Source organism: Gorilla gorilla, chromosome 13, assembly GCF_029281585.2.
Source record: "Gorilla gorilla gorilla isolate KB3781 chromosome 13, NHGRI_mGorGor1-v2.1_pri, whole genome shotgun sequence".
Taxonomy (NCBI): Eukaryota; Metazoa; Chordata; class Mammalia; order Primates; family Hominidae; genus Gorilla; species Gorilla gorilla.
The window spans coordinates 128308924-128322392 of record NC_073237.2 but is presented as its reverse complement, the minus strand read 5'-3'; the positions used below and the strand labels follow the sequence as shown (position 1 = coordinate 128322392).

Here is a 13469-nt window from a genome sequence, read left to right as displayed (position 1 = left end):
TATTAAGCTGGAAGACTATAAAGGATCTCTGCAGCTTTCTTAGAGGTTTGTTTTGTGGAGTTCTCTGGTTGCTGTTGTTGGTGACTTTTGATGGCTAATGTAATGGACCCCCGACACCTCACATCTTCTCTGCTAAAGAGAACTTTGTATTGTAGTTGTTTTATAATGGCCTAATTTGGGTCTCCGTGGCTTACTTTTAATGTACAGTCTGTTCATTCAGGAAATATATAAGGCATGCTTAGTGGGTGCCAGATACTGTGACAAGGTGCTGGGATTCAGCATCAAAGAAGACAGTCATAGGTTCCCATAGAATTCTGTAGGGGAGTTAGGTGTTGAATAATCACTCAAAAAATTATTTAATGACAAAGGGGACAGGAGCACAAAGCAAATTTAAAAGTACCATGAGAGATGAAATGGGGTACACCGACTGATGGGGTGCCAAGGGAAGTGTGAGACCGTACTTCCCTGAGGAAGCATCATTTAAGATGAAAACTCAAAGACAGAAGCATGAATAGGAATGACCCAGGCACGGGGGTGAGAATACCTGTGAGAAGAATCTTCCAGACAGAGTGTGCACAGTGTCCAAGATAGAGTGAGCCTGCTCAGGGACATGGAGGAAGCCTAGATGAGGCTGTAACAGTCACTGCAGCTGGAGTGAAGGTCTCTTTGGCCCTCCTAGGACTTGAGACTTTAGTTCACCACTGAGCTGTGCCTTAACAGTGATACAAAACGTAGGGAGCCCTTTACTTATACAAACAAGGAGCATGGGTGTAAAGCATGAGAAATGTGGCTTTAGAGGGCAAAAGTGGTTACCCCAATCAGATGACCTCTGAAGTCATGGAGGTAGGTCTTTGATTTTGTTGGAAGGATGAGTAACAGTCAGAGGCAGGTGTTTAAAAACAAACACAAAAGATACGTGTTGGCAAGAATGTGGAGAAAAGGGAACCCTCACACAGTGTTGATGGAACTGTAAATTAGTACAGCCATTATGGAAAATAGTATGGCGGTTCCTCAAAATGTTAAAAATAGAACTACCATATGATCCAGCAATTCCGCTACTGGGTATATGTCCATAGGAATGAAGTCAGTGTGTCAGAGAGACATCCACATCCCTATGTTCATTGCAATATTGTTCACAATAGCCAAGATGTGGAATCAACCTAACTTTCTATTAGTGGATGAATGAGTAGAGAAAATGTGGTGTATATACACAGTGGAATACCATTCAGCCTGAAAAAGAAGGAAATCTTGTCATTTACAACAACATGGATGAACCTAGAGGACATTATATTAAATAAAATAAGCCAGGGACAGAAAGACAAATATTGCACGATCGCTTTTTTTTTTTTTTTTTTAAGAGATAGGATCTGATTTGTCACCCAGGTTGGAATGCAGTCGCACAATCATGGCTCACTGCCTCCTTGAACTCCTGGGCTCAAGCAATCCTCCCATCTCAGCTTCCCAAGTAGCTGGGACTGTAGGTACATACCACCACACCCAGCTAACTTTTTTTTTTTTTTTTTTTTTTAAGAGACAGGATCTTGCCATGTTGCCCAGGCTGATCTCGAACTCCTGAGCTCAAGCCATCTTCCTGCCTTGGCCTCCCAGTGTTGGAATTATAGGCATAAGCCACCGCACCTGGCCACGATCTCACTTCTATGTGGAATCTAAAAAAGTTGAACTCATAGAAGTACAGAGTAGAATGGTAGTTACCAAGGGCTTGGCATGGGGGTTGGGGAGAGATACTGATCAAAAGATATAAAATTTCAAGTAGGTAAGAGGAATAAATTCAAGAGATCTATTGTATAACATGGTAGCAGTAGTTAATAACAATGTATTATATTCTTGAAAATTGCTAAGACAGTAGATTTTAGGTGTTCTTACCACACACACACAAAAATGCTAAATATGTGAGGCAGTGTATGTGCTGATAAGCTTGCTTTAACTGTTCCACAATATATGCATATTTCAAAACAACAGGTTGTACATGATAAATATATACAATCTTTATTTGTCAATTAAAAAATAAATAAACAAAAACTAGCCTGCGGCTCTATCACAGAAACATGATGTAAAGATGATCAGAATTAGTAGATTCTTTGTACCCCCTATGCCATTTCAGTTATGTTCACTTCTGGGCTGCAACAAATATATTTTTATATTTATATATATTTATATATAAATAAAAGTAGCTTTATTGAAAAATGAAAGTTAACCATTCAGAAAAGAACAAAAAAGCAAACCAGGGACCACAGTTCTAGAACAGGGCTAAAGCAGGGATGCTTAACTTGGGATCCATGAATGGGCTTTAAAGGTCCATGAACTGCAGAAGATTGTATACAAAATGTTGTACAGACATGTGTTTTAATTTTCATACCTTCTCCAAGGGATCTGTGACCCAAGAAAGACTAAAAAACAGCCGGGCGTGGTGGCTCACACCTGTAATCCCAACACTTTGGGAGGCAGAGACAAGCAGATCACCTGAGGTCAGGAGTTCGAGACCAGCCTGGCCAACATGGTGAAACCCTGTCTCTACTAAAAATACAAAAATCAGCCTGGCATGGTGGCGGGTGCCTGTTATCCCAGCTACTTGGGAGGCTGAGGCAGCAGGGAGAATTGCTTGAATCCATGAGGTGGAGGTTGCAGTGAGCTGAGATTGCGCCACTGCACTCCAGCCTGGGTGACAGAGCGAGACTCCATCTCAAAAAAAAAAAAAAAAAAAAAGACTAAAAACCACTGATGAAAGAAATCAGAAAACCCAACAGTCTTTTATAAAGTCCATTCATGGACCCCAGAAAGCCTTTAGGTTTTGGAGGAAATATTTGTGTGTCGTTCTAAAGGCTAAAGTAGGGTGATTGGGTGCAGATACTAGTAAGTGGATGTGAAACAATCAGACGTCAGGCAATGCAAGGGGTTGCCTCATGAGGTGGCGATGGGGGGTATTTATGCAGACCACCTGTTGGAGATGCTGTTAAAGCCCTAAATTGTTGGGGACACTGGATGAGAGGACCTCTGAGGTCCTGGTGTTCTTTAATTCTCGGACTAAGGCCATTGAAAGGAGCAAGCTGGGCTACTTGAAGAAAATTAGAAGTGAACAAAAGTATAGGGCTCTTGAAATCCATTTTCGCCATTTGAAAATGGTGGGATTGTTTCTGATGCAGCGGAGATGTTGAGGCAGTTGAGACTGAAGCTGTCCTTCTGGAAGAGATGGTTGGGTTGTGCTGGAAAAAAGTGGATTGGAAACCGTTGAGAGTCTTACCGCAGCTGGGGCAAAGGGCAGGGAAACAGAATGCTCTGGTTGCTTAAAAGTTCTTTTTCTATCCGAACATACTGAAGTTATGGATCATACCTTGATTTGAATCTGTAATTTCTAGAAGTTTGTGTTTCTAGCCCAGTTCTTGGACCATCAAGCCAGCTCATTGACCAAATACTTCAAAAAGGAGAACCAAGCAGCTCTCCATTTTCGAAAGGCTTCTGTAATGTAAATAGGAACAGCAGTCTTGCCAAGTTATTACCCTGTTAACAGGTTGACAGATATGTGCAAATTGTGACTCACTGCTCAATTTGGCACTAAATTAATGTCTTTCCGCGCCGCGTCTGCTCAAGTGTAAACTAGTCACCACTGCTGTGTTACTGCTTGTTTGCCTATATTCCAAAGGTAAAAATTAAAGTAATTTGATTCTGCCACAGAACAGAGTGTAACATATGGTGGAAGTGTAGGAGGGGAGCACGCTGTTCCTACCTGTCCTTAGCCCTGCTCTCAAAGTGGGGCGCCGCACTGCAGAGCCCGCTGCAGACGCTAGCCGTGCTCACCATCTCGGGAGGCAGCACTCAGAGAGTACTGCCAGAGACCACCTCCCATACCAACACCCCCTCCCTCAACAAGAAAGAGTGTCATTTTTGTCTCTAGATTTTTAATTTGAGCTTCCAAGCTTTCCTTATTTCTGTCAAGTCACTAGTGGTTGATTTGTGTTTCAAAGGTTGGGTCTGTTTGAAAATGAAATGTTTTGATTTTTGCCTCGAGAATTTAGACATTGTTTTCCTCAGCTAAAAATGCAGCTGACTTTCTCTCTTTCCCTTTTGGCAAATACATAATGTCACCTGTAGAAAAGAAATTTGCATCTTCTTTGTGTTAGGCATGTGAATGGAAAACAATCTCCTGAAAATCCATTTTGCTTCATACAGTCTTTGAGTTTGCTGAGCTTTGTCTGAGGTCACGGGTTGGGGAAAAAACAACAAAACAACAACAACAAAACCCACCCAGATCTCTTTACTTACCTGTGCCAACTGCAGATATTTTTCCTAGGAACTTATTTTTCTTCTGCCATTGCCTTTTCTTACAGGTAAAAATCTCATCAATAAAGGAATCAAAAATGGCCAGGAACATTTGTTTGCCCATTTAGAACTCTGGCCCTTACTAAAAGCAAGCAAAGTTAGGTAGTTGGCATGGAATTCTAGAAATCTACACACTGAGCTTGGTTTGTGGCTTTTTGCTTGACCTGGGATCATCACTTAACCCACCTCATTTCTTTATTTTTTTAGCCTCCTAAGGAGACTAGTTTTCCAGAATGTATCTTGACGCCTTCAAGGTGAAAGGTACAATGGAAAGCAAATTATGATGTTACCTTTGTGCTGAAGATCTTCATATTCATCTGCTTTCTGCTGTCCAGAGCTATGATGGCTATTGATTGAGGATCAGTTCAGAAGACATCGCCTATCCTCCTCCCCATTAGCATATACTTAGCAATGACCTCCATTCACACAGGACAGTGGATGTTTGCTTCCTGCTGAGTCGGAAGAAACTGGGTTTAAACCACACATATAGATTTAGAGAAGAAGTATATACATGCAGAAATGTTTCCAGTGACCTGGTATAAACTTTGGGCATGATGTTTTTGTCATGTGCCTTCACCATTTCAAGAAACGTCAGGCAATGATGAAAAATGAGTTCATTTCCTCCTTTCTTCACTTCTCACCCCTTTTGTAGCATTTAAGCTTAGATCCAAGGTTGTGTGTCATGATGCTGTAAATCTAGAGGGAACCACGAGAGATGATGTGTGGTCAGCCTGTGTCTTAGCCATCCAGGAAAGATTGTTTATTAAACTATTAAAAAATCAGCAGAGGCTGGGCACGGTGGTTCACACCTGTAATCCCAGCACTTTGGGAGGCCAAGGTGGGCAGATCACAAGGTCAGGAGATCAAGACCATCCTGGCTAATATGGTGAAATCCCGTCTCTACTAAAAATACAAAAAGTTAGCCAGGCGTGGTGGCTGTAGTCCCAGCTACTTGGGAGGCTGAGGCAGGAGAATGGTGTGAACCAGAGAGGTGGAGCTTGCAGTGAGCTGAGATTGCGCCACTGCACTCCAGCCTGGGTGACAGAGCGAGACTCGGTCTCAAAAAAAAAAAAATTTTTTTTTCAGCAGAATGGGGCCTTGCCTTTAAGAAATGCCTGTCATTCTTTCTGAGCAAGTTCACTTTTTGGTGCCATATCCTCACGGTATGGTGCTTTTGAGAGATGGGAGATGCTGTTTGGTACTGAGATCATAAAAGCCATTCATGCACTTGAAGAATATCAAAGTCTCCCTTGGCCTTCTTTTCTCCAGGAGCAAATACCCTTCAGTGCACCTCCACGCCTTCTCACTCATCTCTGCTGCAGTCTTCTTACTGTTGTCATTGTTTACCACCGGGCCCTCTCTAATTTTTCCCTTCCTTCTTCAGCTTAAAGTTTTAAAACTCGACATAACATTCTCTAAGGAAAGCCTGATAGGCTTTCCTTAGAGAATAGGTAGGGTCACTTTCTGACTTTCAGAGCTGGCGTGTGTGTTCGCTTTTTAACAAAAGGCATTATGTTTTCTGCTATCTTTCATGAGCCCCAGGTTCAAACTAAAATCTTTTCATGTTGTGAACCGAGAACTAATCTCCCTCTTACCCCAAGAGAATATACCTTTTATATGTCCCTGACTTAATGGACATGTAATTTAATTTGTCGTAGCCAATGGATATGAAATCCAATGTAAAATCCTTAATAGATAGTTTTACATGTCAGCTATTATATTATACATCCTCTTTGTGTCCAGTGTAATTGGATGGTGAACACAAATTCTTGTATGATTTTGTTCTCAAAGGACCTGAGCCAGACCCTACTCAGTGCTATGGGCTGATGTCTTCACAATGCGCTACCACTGTAGGGGAGAATTTATCCCAGTAAGAGAGGGCATTTTTGCAGAATTGGCCCATGGTGTAAGTGGTAGAACTATCAATCAGGGCACTTAAAATTTTTGAGTCCTTTATATGTGCCAGTTCTCATGCTAAGTCCTTAATGTCACTGAAAACCTTAAGAGATACAGGTTTCATCTGGGCTATAAGAATAGAGGATTCCCTTTTGGTGGGATATCTCCAAGGAAAACATGAAGCTGATAGCTTGCCTGATATGTTTGGAGTAAGAGCCAGGCAGAGAGTTTAGGAATAAAACTGTAACAGATACATAGAAAACTAATCAAATGAAAAGGCAAAACAGGGCTGGGTGCAGTGGCTCACGCCTGTAATCCCAGCATTTTGGGAGGCTGAGGCAGGTGGATCACTTGAGGTCGGGAGTTCGAGACCAGCCTGGCCAACATGGTAAAACTCCATCTCTACTAAAAATACAAAAATTAGCCGGGAGTGGTGGTGGGTGCCTGTAATCCCAGCTACCTGGGAGGCTGAGGCATGAGAATCACTTGAACCTGGGAGGCGGAGGTTGCAGTGAGCTGAGATAGCACCACTGCACTCCAGCCTGGGCAATAGAGCAAGACTCAGTCTCAAAAAAAGAAAAAAAGAGAAGACAAAATAGAAATATAAGAAAACAGAAAGCTGTATAAGTAAATAAATGTAGTCATGAGCCACTGTGTGTCTCAGCTATTAAAAATATATGCAGAGATTTTAGAATATAATCACAGACTACTGATTTAAGTAAAAATTGTGATATAACTTGAATTAGAGCACAACCAGGAGATCAGGAATGACTTCAGGTATTTAAAACAGAAGGAATTGGCCGGGCACCGTGGCTCATGCTTATAATCCCAGCACTTTGGGAGGCCGAGGCGGGCAGATCATGAGGTCAGGAGTTCGAGACCAGCCTGGCCAATATGGTGACACCCCATCTCTACTAAAAATACAAAAATTAGCCAGGTGTGGTGGGGATTGCCTGTAGTCCCAGCTACTTGGGAGGCTGAAGCAGGAGAATCGCTTGAACCCGGGAGGCAGAGGTTGCAGTGAGCCGAGATCACGCCACTGCACTCCAGCCTAGGTGACACAGCAAGACTCTGTCTCAAAGAAAAAATAAAAATAAAAAAAAGGAAGGAATTTAATCCTGGGAATTGGTTATTCCAGTGATTCAAAGGAGAAGCCAGATGAGACAGTGAGACAGCCCGGAGGTGCGCAACAGCAGGACACTGCTGCCATCCTGGACTGGAAGGACAAAGGGAGGGGGCCATGTTGTTGGAGTCCAGTGGCCCAGCAGGTGACACAGCTAAATTCTGACCTCCTATAAAAGAAGATTAATAGTCATGCCTTAAAATGAAAAATCAAGAACTAGCATTAAAAACACATTATCTGGTCATACAGAGGTAAAGACTAAAAGGTTTCTAATTCTATTTGCCTTCTTAAAAATGTGTTATATTGATTTAAAATTACATTTAAAAGCAATGTCTTTTGAATACTATTAATCTGTAGCTCTTAACTGGAGTTGTAGTTCACACATGTTTATTTTTTTCCCACGTAGATATGTTGATGATGTGATCAGCCGCATTGACAGGATGTTTCCTGAAATGTCCATCCACTTATCCAGACCCAATGGAACATCAGCAATGCTTCTGGTAAGATCAGCTTGGCTGATTTGTAGGGATGTTGGGGAAAAAAATGGACTTCACAATTAACTCTCTGGTCCTGTGTTGTAGGATCTAGAGAATGGGGATTAAATTCCAATTTGATAGTGAATAACATAGTTTCTTTACTGGCATTCTGTAGGTTAAGAATTCTGCACATTGAAACCTTGATTTTGAACAAAATTTCAGACCCCGTGTAAGACTTAACCAGAGAGGAAAGACACTGTAAGACCACTTCACCTTAAGTCACTTAATGCAACCTCACAATGTTTTGGCGAATCTGTTTTCTATTTTCCCCAAAGAAGTATAGTAGACAATAGTGATGCTCAACTGTTGGATCCTGCTAAAGAAAACACTCTCGCCAGGCGCGGTGACTCACGCCCGTAATCCCAGCACTTTGGGAGGCCGAGGCAGGCGGATCACGAGGTCAGGAGATCGAGACCATCCTGGCTAACACAGTGAAACCCCGTCTCTACTAAAAATACAAAATATTAGCTGGGCGTGGTGGTGGGTGCCTATAGTCCCAGCTGCTGGGGAGGCTGAAGCAGGAGAATGGCATGAACCTGGGAGGCGGAGCTTGCAGTGAGCCGAGATCACACCACTGCACTCTCCAGCCTGGGTGACAAGAGCAAGACTCCGTCTCAAAAAAAAAAAAGAAAAAAAAGAAAACACTCTCTTAATATAAAACCAGAATATTATGTATTTGAAGAAAGTGTTCTGAGACTTGTGACTGATGACTTCTGGTTTTGCTGTTTCTGATTATGGTTTGCTCTGAACACATCGCCTCATAATCTCCTAGAAGATGTTTGTATTTGCATGAATTCACCAAAGACAGGTGTGTTTTGGAAATACAGTGGGATAGAAGTGCTAGATTATGTTATTAATTAGGAAAGCATAGAGACCTCAATGATGAGAAGCTTTTCTAGTGGTCTGTGTGATAATACTTGCATGTGCTTGAAGAATACCTCCCTGAACACAGATTTTTGAGGAACCACCACATTTTATAAAAAGCAGAGTTTATTGAATAAGAATGATGGTTTCGATGGGCGTCAGGGAGGTAAGGTTCAGGACTGGGTATTTTTTCCATCTATTCTGCTGTTGCTGCTTTGGAGCCTAGTGTGAACTCCCCACATTTTAGCATTTTACTTGTGTGAAATCTTATAAATAGCCAGTCACCCAGGATGAGTTACTATTTACTCCAGCCGTTCATCTTAGGGGAGCATTGTGTGTGCATGTGTGTTTTGGTCTTAAGACAGGAAAAGATCTGGGCTTGTTAAATGTTACTTCGTTTGTGGGGAAAAAAAAATTAGTGACATTCACCTGGATAACATACTACTTAAAAAATTTCTTTTAGTTAAAACATAAAGAAAAGGAGATAATGTGATGTTTTTTTCATAGAAAAGGGAAACAGTTTTCTTCATATAAAATGCATCTGTCTACAGAACACAAAATATCGTCTGCCTCCAGAGGTTGCAGTGAGCTGAGATTGCGCCATTGCACTCCAGCCTGGGCAAAAGAGCGAGACTCTGTCTCAAAAAAAAAAAAAAAAAAAAGTCTGCCTCAGTTAAATGTACAAATTGCCCAGATTTTAAGATACCCCACACCTAGCAGTTGAAACATAAACCCTGCTCTCAGCATACCTGACAGGGCCCCAGAGAGTTAATGAAGATAAAAATGAATGCATCCTCAGTGAAATAGGTCTGTTCCAATTATTTCTGGGTCATTGAGCTCCCATTTCATAATGAGGGTGGGATTTGGCATTGAAGGGAATGAGCAGAGGGAACAGGATTCCAGGCAAACAGGCCACACAGATGAGTTCCTTCCACCTGAGAAGGCAGGCATGTATTTCACAGTGATGGTCGACCTCGCCTGCTTTCCCATGGAGCTTCTGTCCTAATAGACTGATGAGAGAGTTTAGGGGCTCAGTTCAAGGCAAGAATCACATTTCATATGCCCTGTTTATTTACTACCACTAACACCCATCCACCCCCGCTAATTCAGACACGTGGATCTAGGTGCCTACTTGTTACCTTTCTTCAGCGACACAGGAACTCACAGAAGCTGGTGCTTACTTACAGGGCCAGTGGTAGGTGATTTGATTCAGAATCAGATTGCCATGGGCCATGGGGTTAATCATACTTTTAACATAATGCCTGCATTTGGCGTTTACTATTAAAAGTTGGAATTTTATGAGATGGCAAATCTCTAGGCTATTCACTGCTACCACATCCATCGTGAGGTGGGTGATGGGAATTCCTACCTGGAGGGGGAGCAGGACCAACAGATGCCACCTCCCCCACTACCTACTGCTAGTCACCTGTTCCCCAGAAAAGTGTTTTCTGGAGATGAATCTGGAATAAATTGATTTATTCTGGAATGCAGTGTATTCCTGAAGGTTTTGGGGGCTAGTGAGACTGATGGGGAAAGACCAGTTAAGAGGCCGTTGAAGCAGGGTGCACTTGAGCAGTCTCAGCTGACACCTTCCTTTACCTCCCTCGGCAAATGTCCGAACTGTGCCTGTGCTTTTGAAATAAAATGGCATTTCCTCCTGAATTGGCTGGGCTTCCTTGAATGCAGTCAACAGAAACTCTGATTGACTTACATAAGGAAAGAGTTGGTTTTGGTTTTGCTGTTTGATGGTGCCAGGTGCATCAGACTCAGTGATTAATCTGACCTGCCCGGCAGGACAAAAACCAGAATAGCTCCAGGCATGTCAGAAACAAGATCAGGACAACGTTTTTTAGGGGGCCCCATGGCCCAAATGATTCCGTATTAACTGCCTTCCATCCCTGTGCATACAACCTGGGAAGAACACTCCTGCTGGCCTAGCCTGCAGTTGCTCCTTGCCCTGAGCCCAGAGGATGGGGGAGTCAGGCCTTGGCAGCCCCACAGAACTGCAAGGAGTGGAGGGGAAGTAATTCCCTAGAGGAACCAGCCATCTGTATGGCACAGTGAACGTCTATGTGGACAGAGTCTTGTGGCTTACACAGCACTTATCTTATCTGGTCCTCACTGTGGCCCTCGAGGTGGGTAGCACCAACTGTGCTCATCTGACAAGTAGGAAATGGAGGCAGTTGTTTCCTGTGGCTGCGGGGACACCTATCCCTATCTCCCCAAGCCTCCAGGATGCTGTCCTCCTCTTGTCTCTGAGGACAGGTCATGCTGGTGGCAAGTAAGATTTGGACTACCAGGCACTAGGCTGGTGATTTTTTCTTTCTTTCTTTCTTTCTTTTTTTTTTTTTTTTTTTTTTTTGAGACAGCGTCTCACTTTGTCACCCAGGCTGGAGTGCAGTGGCGTGATCACAGCTCATTGCAGCCTCAAACGCCTGGGCTCAAGCAATCCTCCCACCTCAGCCTCCTGAGTAGCTGGGACCACAGGTGTGTGCCACCATGCCTGGCTAATTTTCGTATTTTTTGTAGAGACAGCAGGCTGGTCTCGAACTCCTGAGCTCAAGTGATGCGTCTGCCTCAGCCTCCCAAAGTGCTGGGATTACAGATATGAGCCACTGTACCTGGCCAATTTTTTCTTAAAATTTTTAAATTATGTAATTTGATATATACTAAAGAATATATGTAATGTATATGTAAATTATAAAGCTTAGATAAACCCATGAGCTCATCACTCAATTTGAGAAATAGAATATAAACAATATGGCTCCTCCCCAATCCCTGCCTCCCGACCCGTGGTCATCTCCACCCTGAGAGGCACCCCTTCTCATTTTTAAAATGCAGTTTGCCACATGTGCCTGTATCCCTAAATAATGCCTCCTTGAGTTTTGAGCTGTGTAAAAATAGTATCATACTATGTATATTGTTTCTGAGCTGTATCCCTGATGGTGGTCGTATCTGGCAGTTTGATCATTGTCATCTAATGTCCATCCTGTGACTGTCCACACTTTATTCTTTCTCTTGCCAAGGCATGTTGGGGTTGTTTACAATTTTGCTTTATAAATAATGTTGGCACGAGCATTCTCTTGCATATACCAGGATACTTTTTTTGAAAGTTTTTATTTTAATTTTTATGGGTACACAGTAGGTGTATATATTTATGGGGTATATGAGACACTTTGATACAGGCCTGTGATGTGTAATCATCAAATCCTGGTAAATGGATATCTGTCCTCTCAAGCATTTATTCTTTGTTTTATGAATTATCCAATTATACTCTTTTAGTTATTTTAAAATGTACAATTAAATTGTTATTGATTGTAGTCACCGTGTTGTGCTATCAAATACTAAGTCTTATTTATTTTTACTAACTACTTTTTGTACCTATTAAACATCCCCACTATCCTGCCCCCATACTCCCACCCCAACTACCCTTCTCAGCCACTGGTAACCATCCTTATTCTATCTCCAGGAGTTCAATTACTTTAATTTTTACCTCCCACAAATAGATGAGAACATAACGAAGTTTATCTTTCTGTGCCTGGCTTATTTCATGTAACTTAACAACCTCCATTTCCACCCATGTTGTTGCAGATGACAAGATCTTGTACTTTTTTCTGGCTGAATAGTACTCCGTTGTGTATATGTACCACATTTTCTTTACCCACTCACCTCTTGATGGACACTAAGGTTGTTTCCAAATTTTGGCTATTGTGAACAGTGCTGCAACAAACATGGGTGTGCAGCTATCTCTTTGATATACTGGTTTCCTTTCTTTTGGGTATATATGCAGCAGTGGGATCGCTGGGTCATATGGTAGCTCTATTTTTTGGTTTTCTGAGGAACCTCAAAACTGTTCTCCATGGTGGTTGTACTAATTTACATTTCCACCAACAGTATACAAGATTTCTCTTTTCTCCACCTCCTCACCAGCATTTGTTATTGCCCGTCTTTGGAGAAAAGCTATTTTAACTGGGTTTTTGCCATTTGTATGTCTTCTTTTGAGAAATATCTATTCGGATCTTTTGCCTATTTTTTAATTGGATCATTAGATTCTTTTTTTCCTGTAGAGTTCAAGCTCCTTATATATCCTGGCTATTAATCCTTTGTCAGATGGGTAGTTTGCAAATTCAGTAGTATTGCAGATCCATTCTATGGACTGTCTCTTCACTTTGTTGATTGTTTCCTTTGCTGTACAGAAGCTTTTTAACTTCATATGATCCCATTTATCCATTTTTGCTTTGGTTGCCTATGTTTATGGGATATTACTCAAGACATTTTTGCTCAGACCAATGTCCTGGAGAATTTCCCCAACACTTTCTTGTAATAGTTTCATAGTTTGAGGTCTTAGATTTAAGTCTTTAATCCATTTGTATTTGATTTTTATGTATGGTGAGAGACAGTGATCTACTTTCATTCTTCTGCATATGGAAATTAAGTTTTCCCAGCACCATTTATTGAAGGGACATCTTTTCCCCAGTGTATGTTCTTGGCACCTTTGTCAAAAATGAGTTCACTGTAGGCGTATGGATTTGCTTCTGGGCTCTCTAGTGTCTTCCATTGATCTATGTGTCTTTTTATGCCAGTACCACACTGTTCTGGTTATTATAGCTCTGTAATATAATTTGAAGTCAGGTAATGTGATTCCTCCAGTTTTGTTCTGCTCAGGGTAGCTTTTGCTCTTCTGGATCTTTTGTGGTTCTATATAAATTTTAGGA

General features: G+C 41.9%; 1 protein-coding gene across 3 annotated transcripts in view; it reads left to right on the top strand.

Annotated features, from left to right (window-relative positions):
* The window catches only part of MED27 (mediator complex subunit 27), a 218215-nt gene that overhangs the window by 132740 nt on the left and 72006 nt on the right, over positions 1 to 13469 (top strand). For all 3 annotated transcript variants that reach the window (XM_004048767.4, XM_055351393.2, XM_055351394.2), the window contains exon 4: positions 7761 to 7854. In XM_004048767.4, the coding sequence (XP_004048815.1) occupies positions 7761 to 7854 (94 nt within the window). The remainder of the gene's footprint in view (positions 1 to 7760; positions 7855 to 13469) is intronic.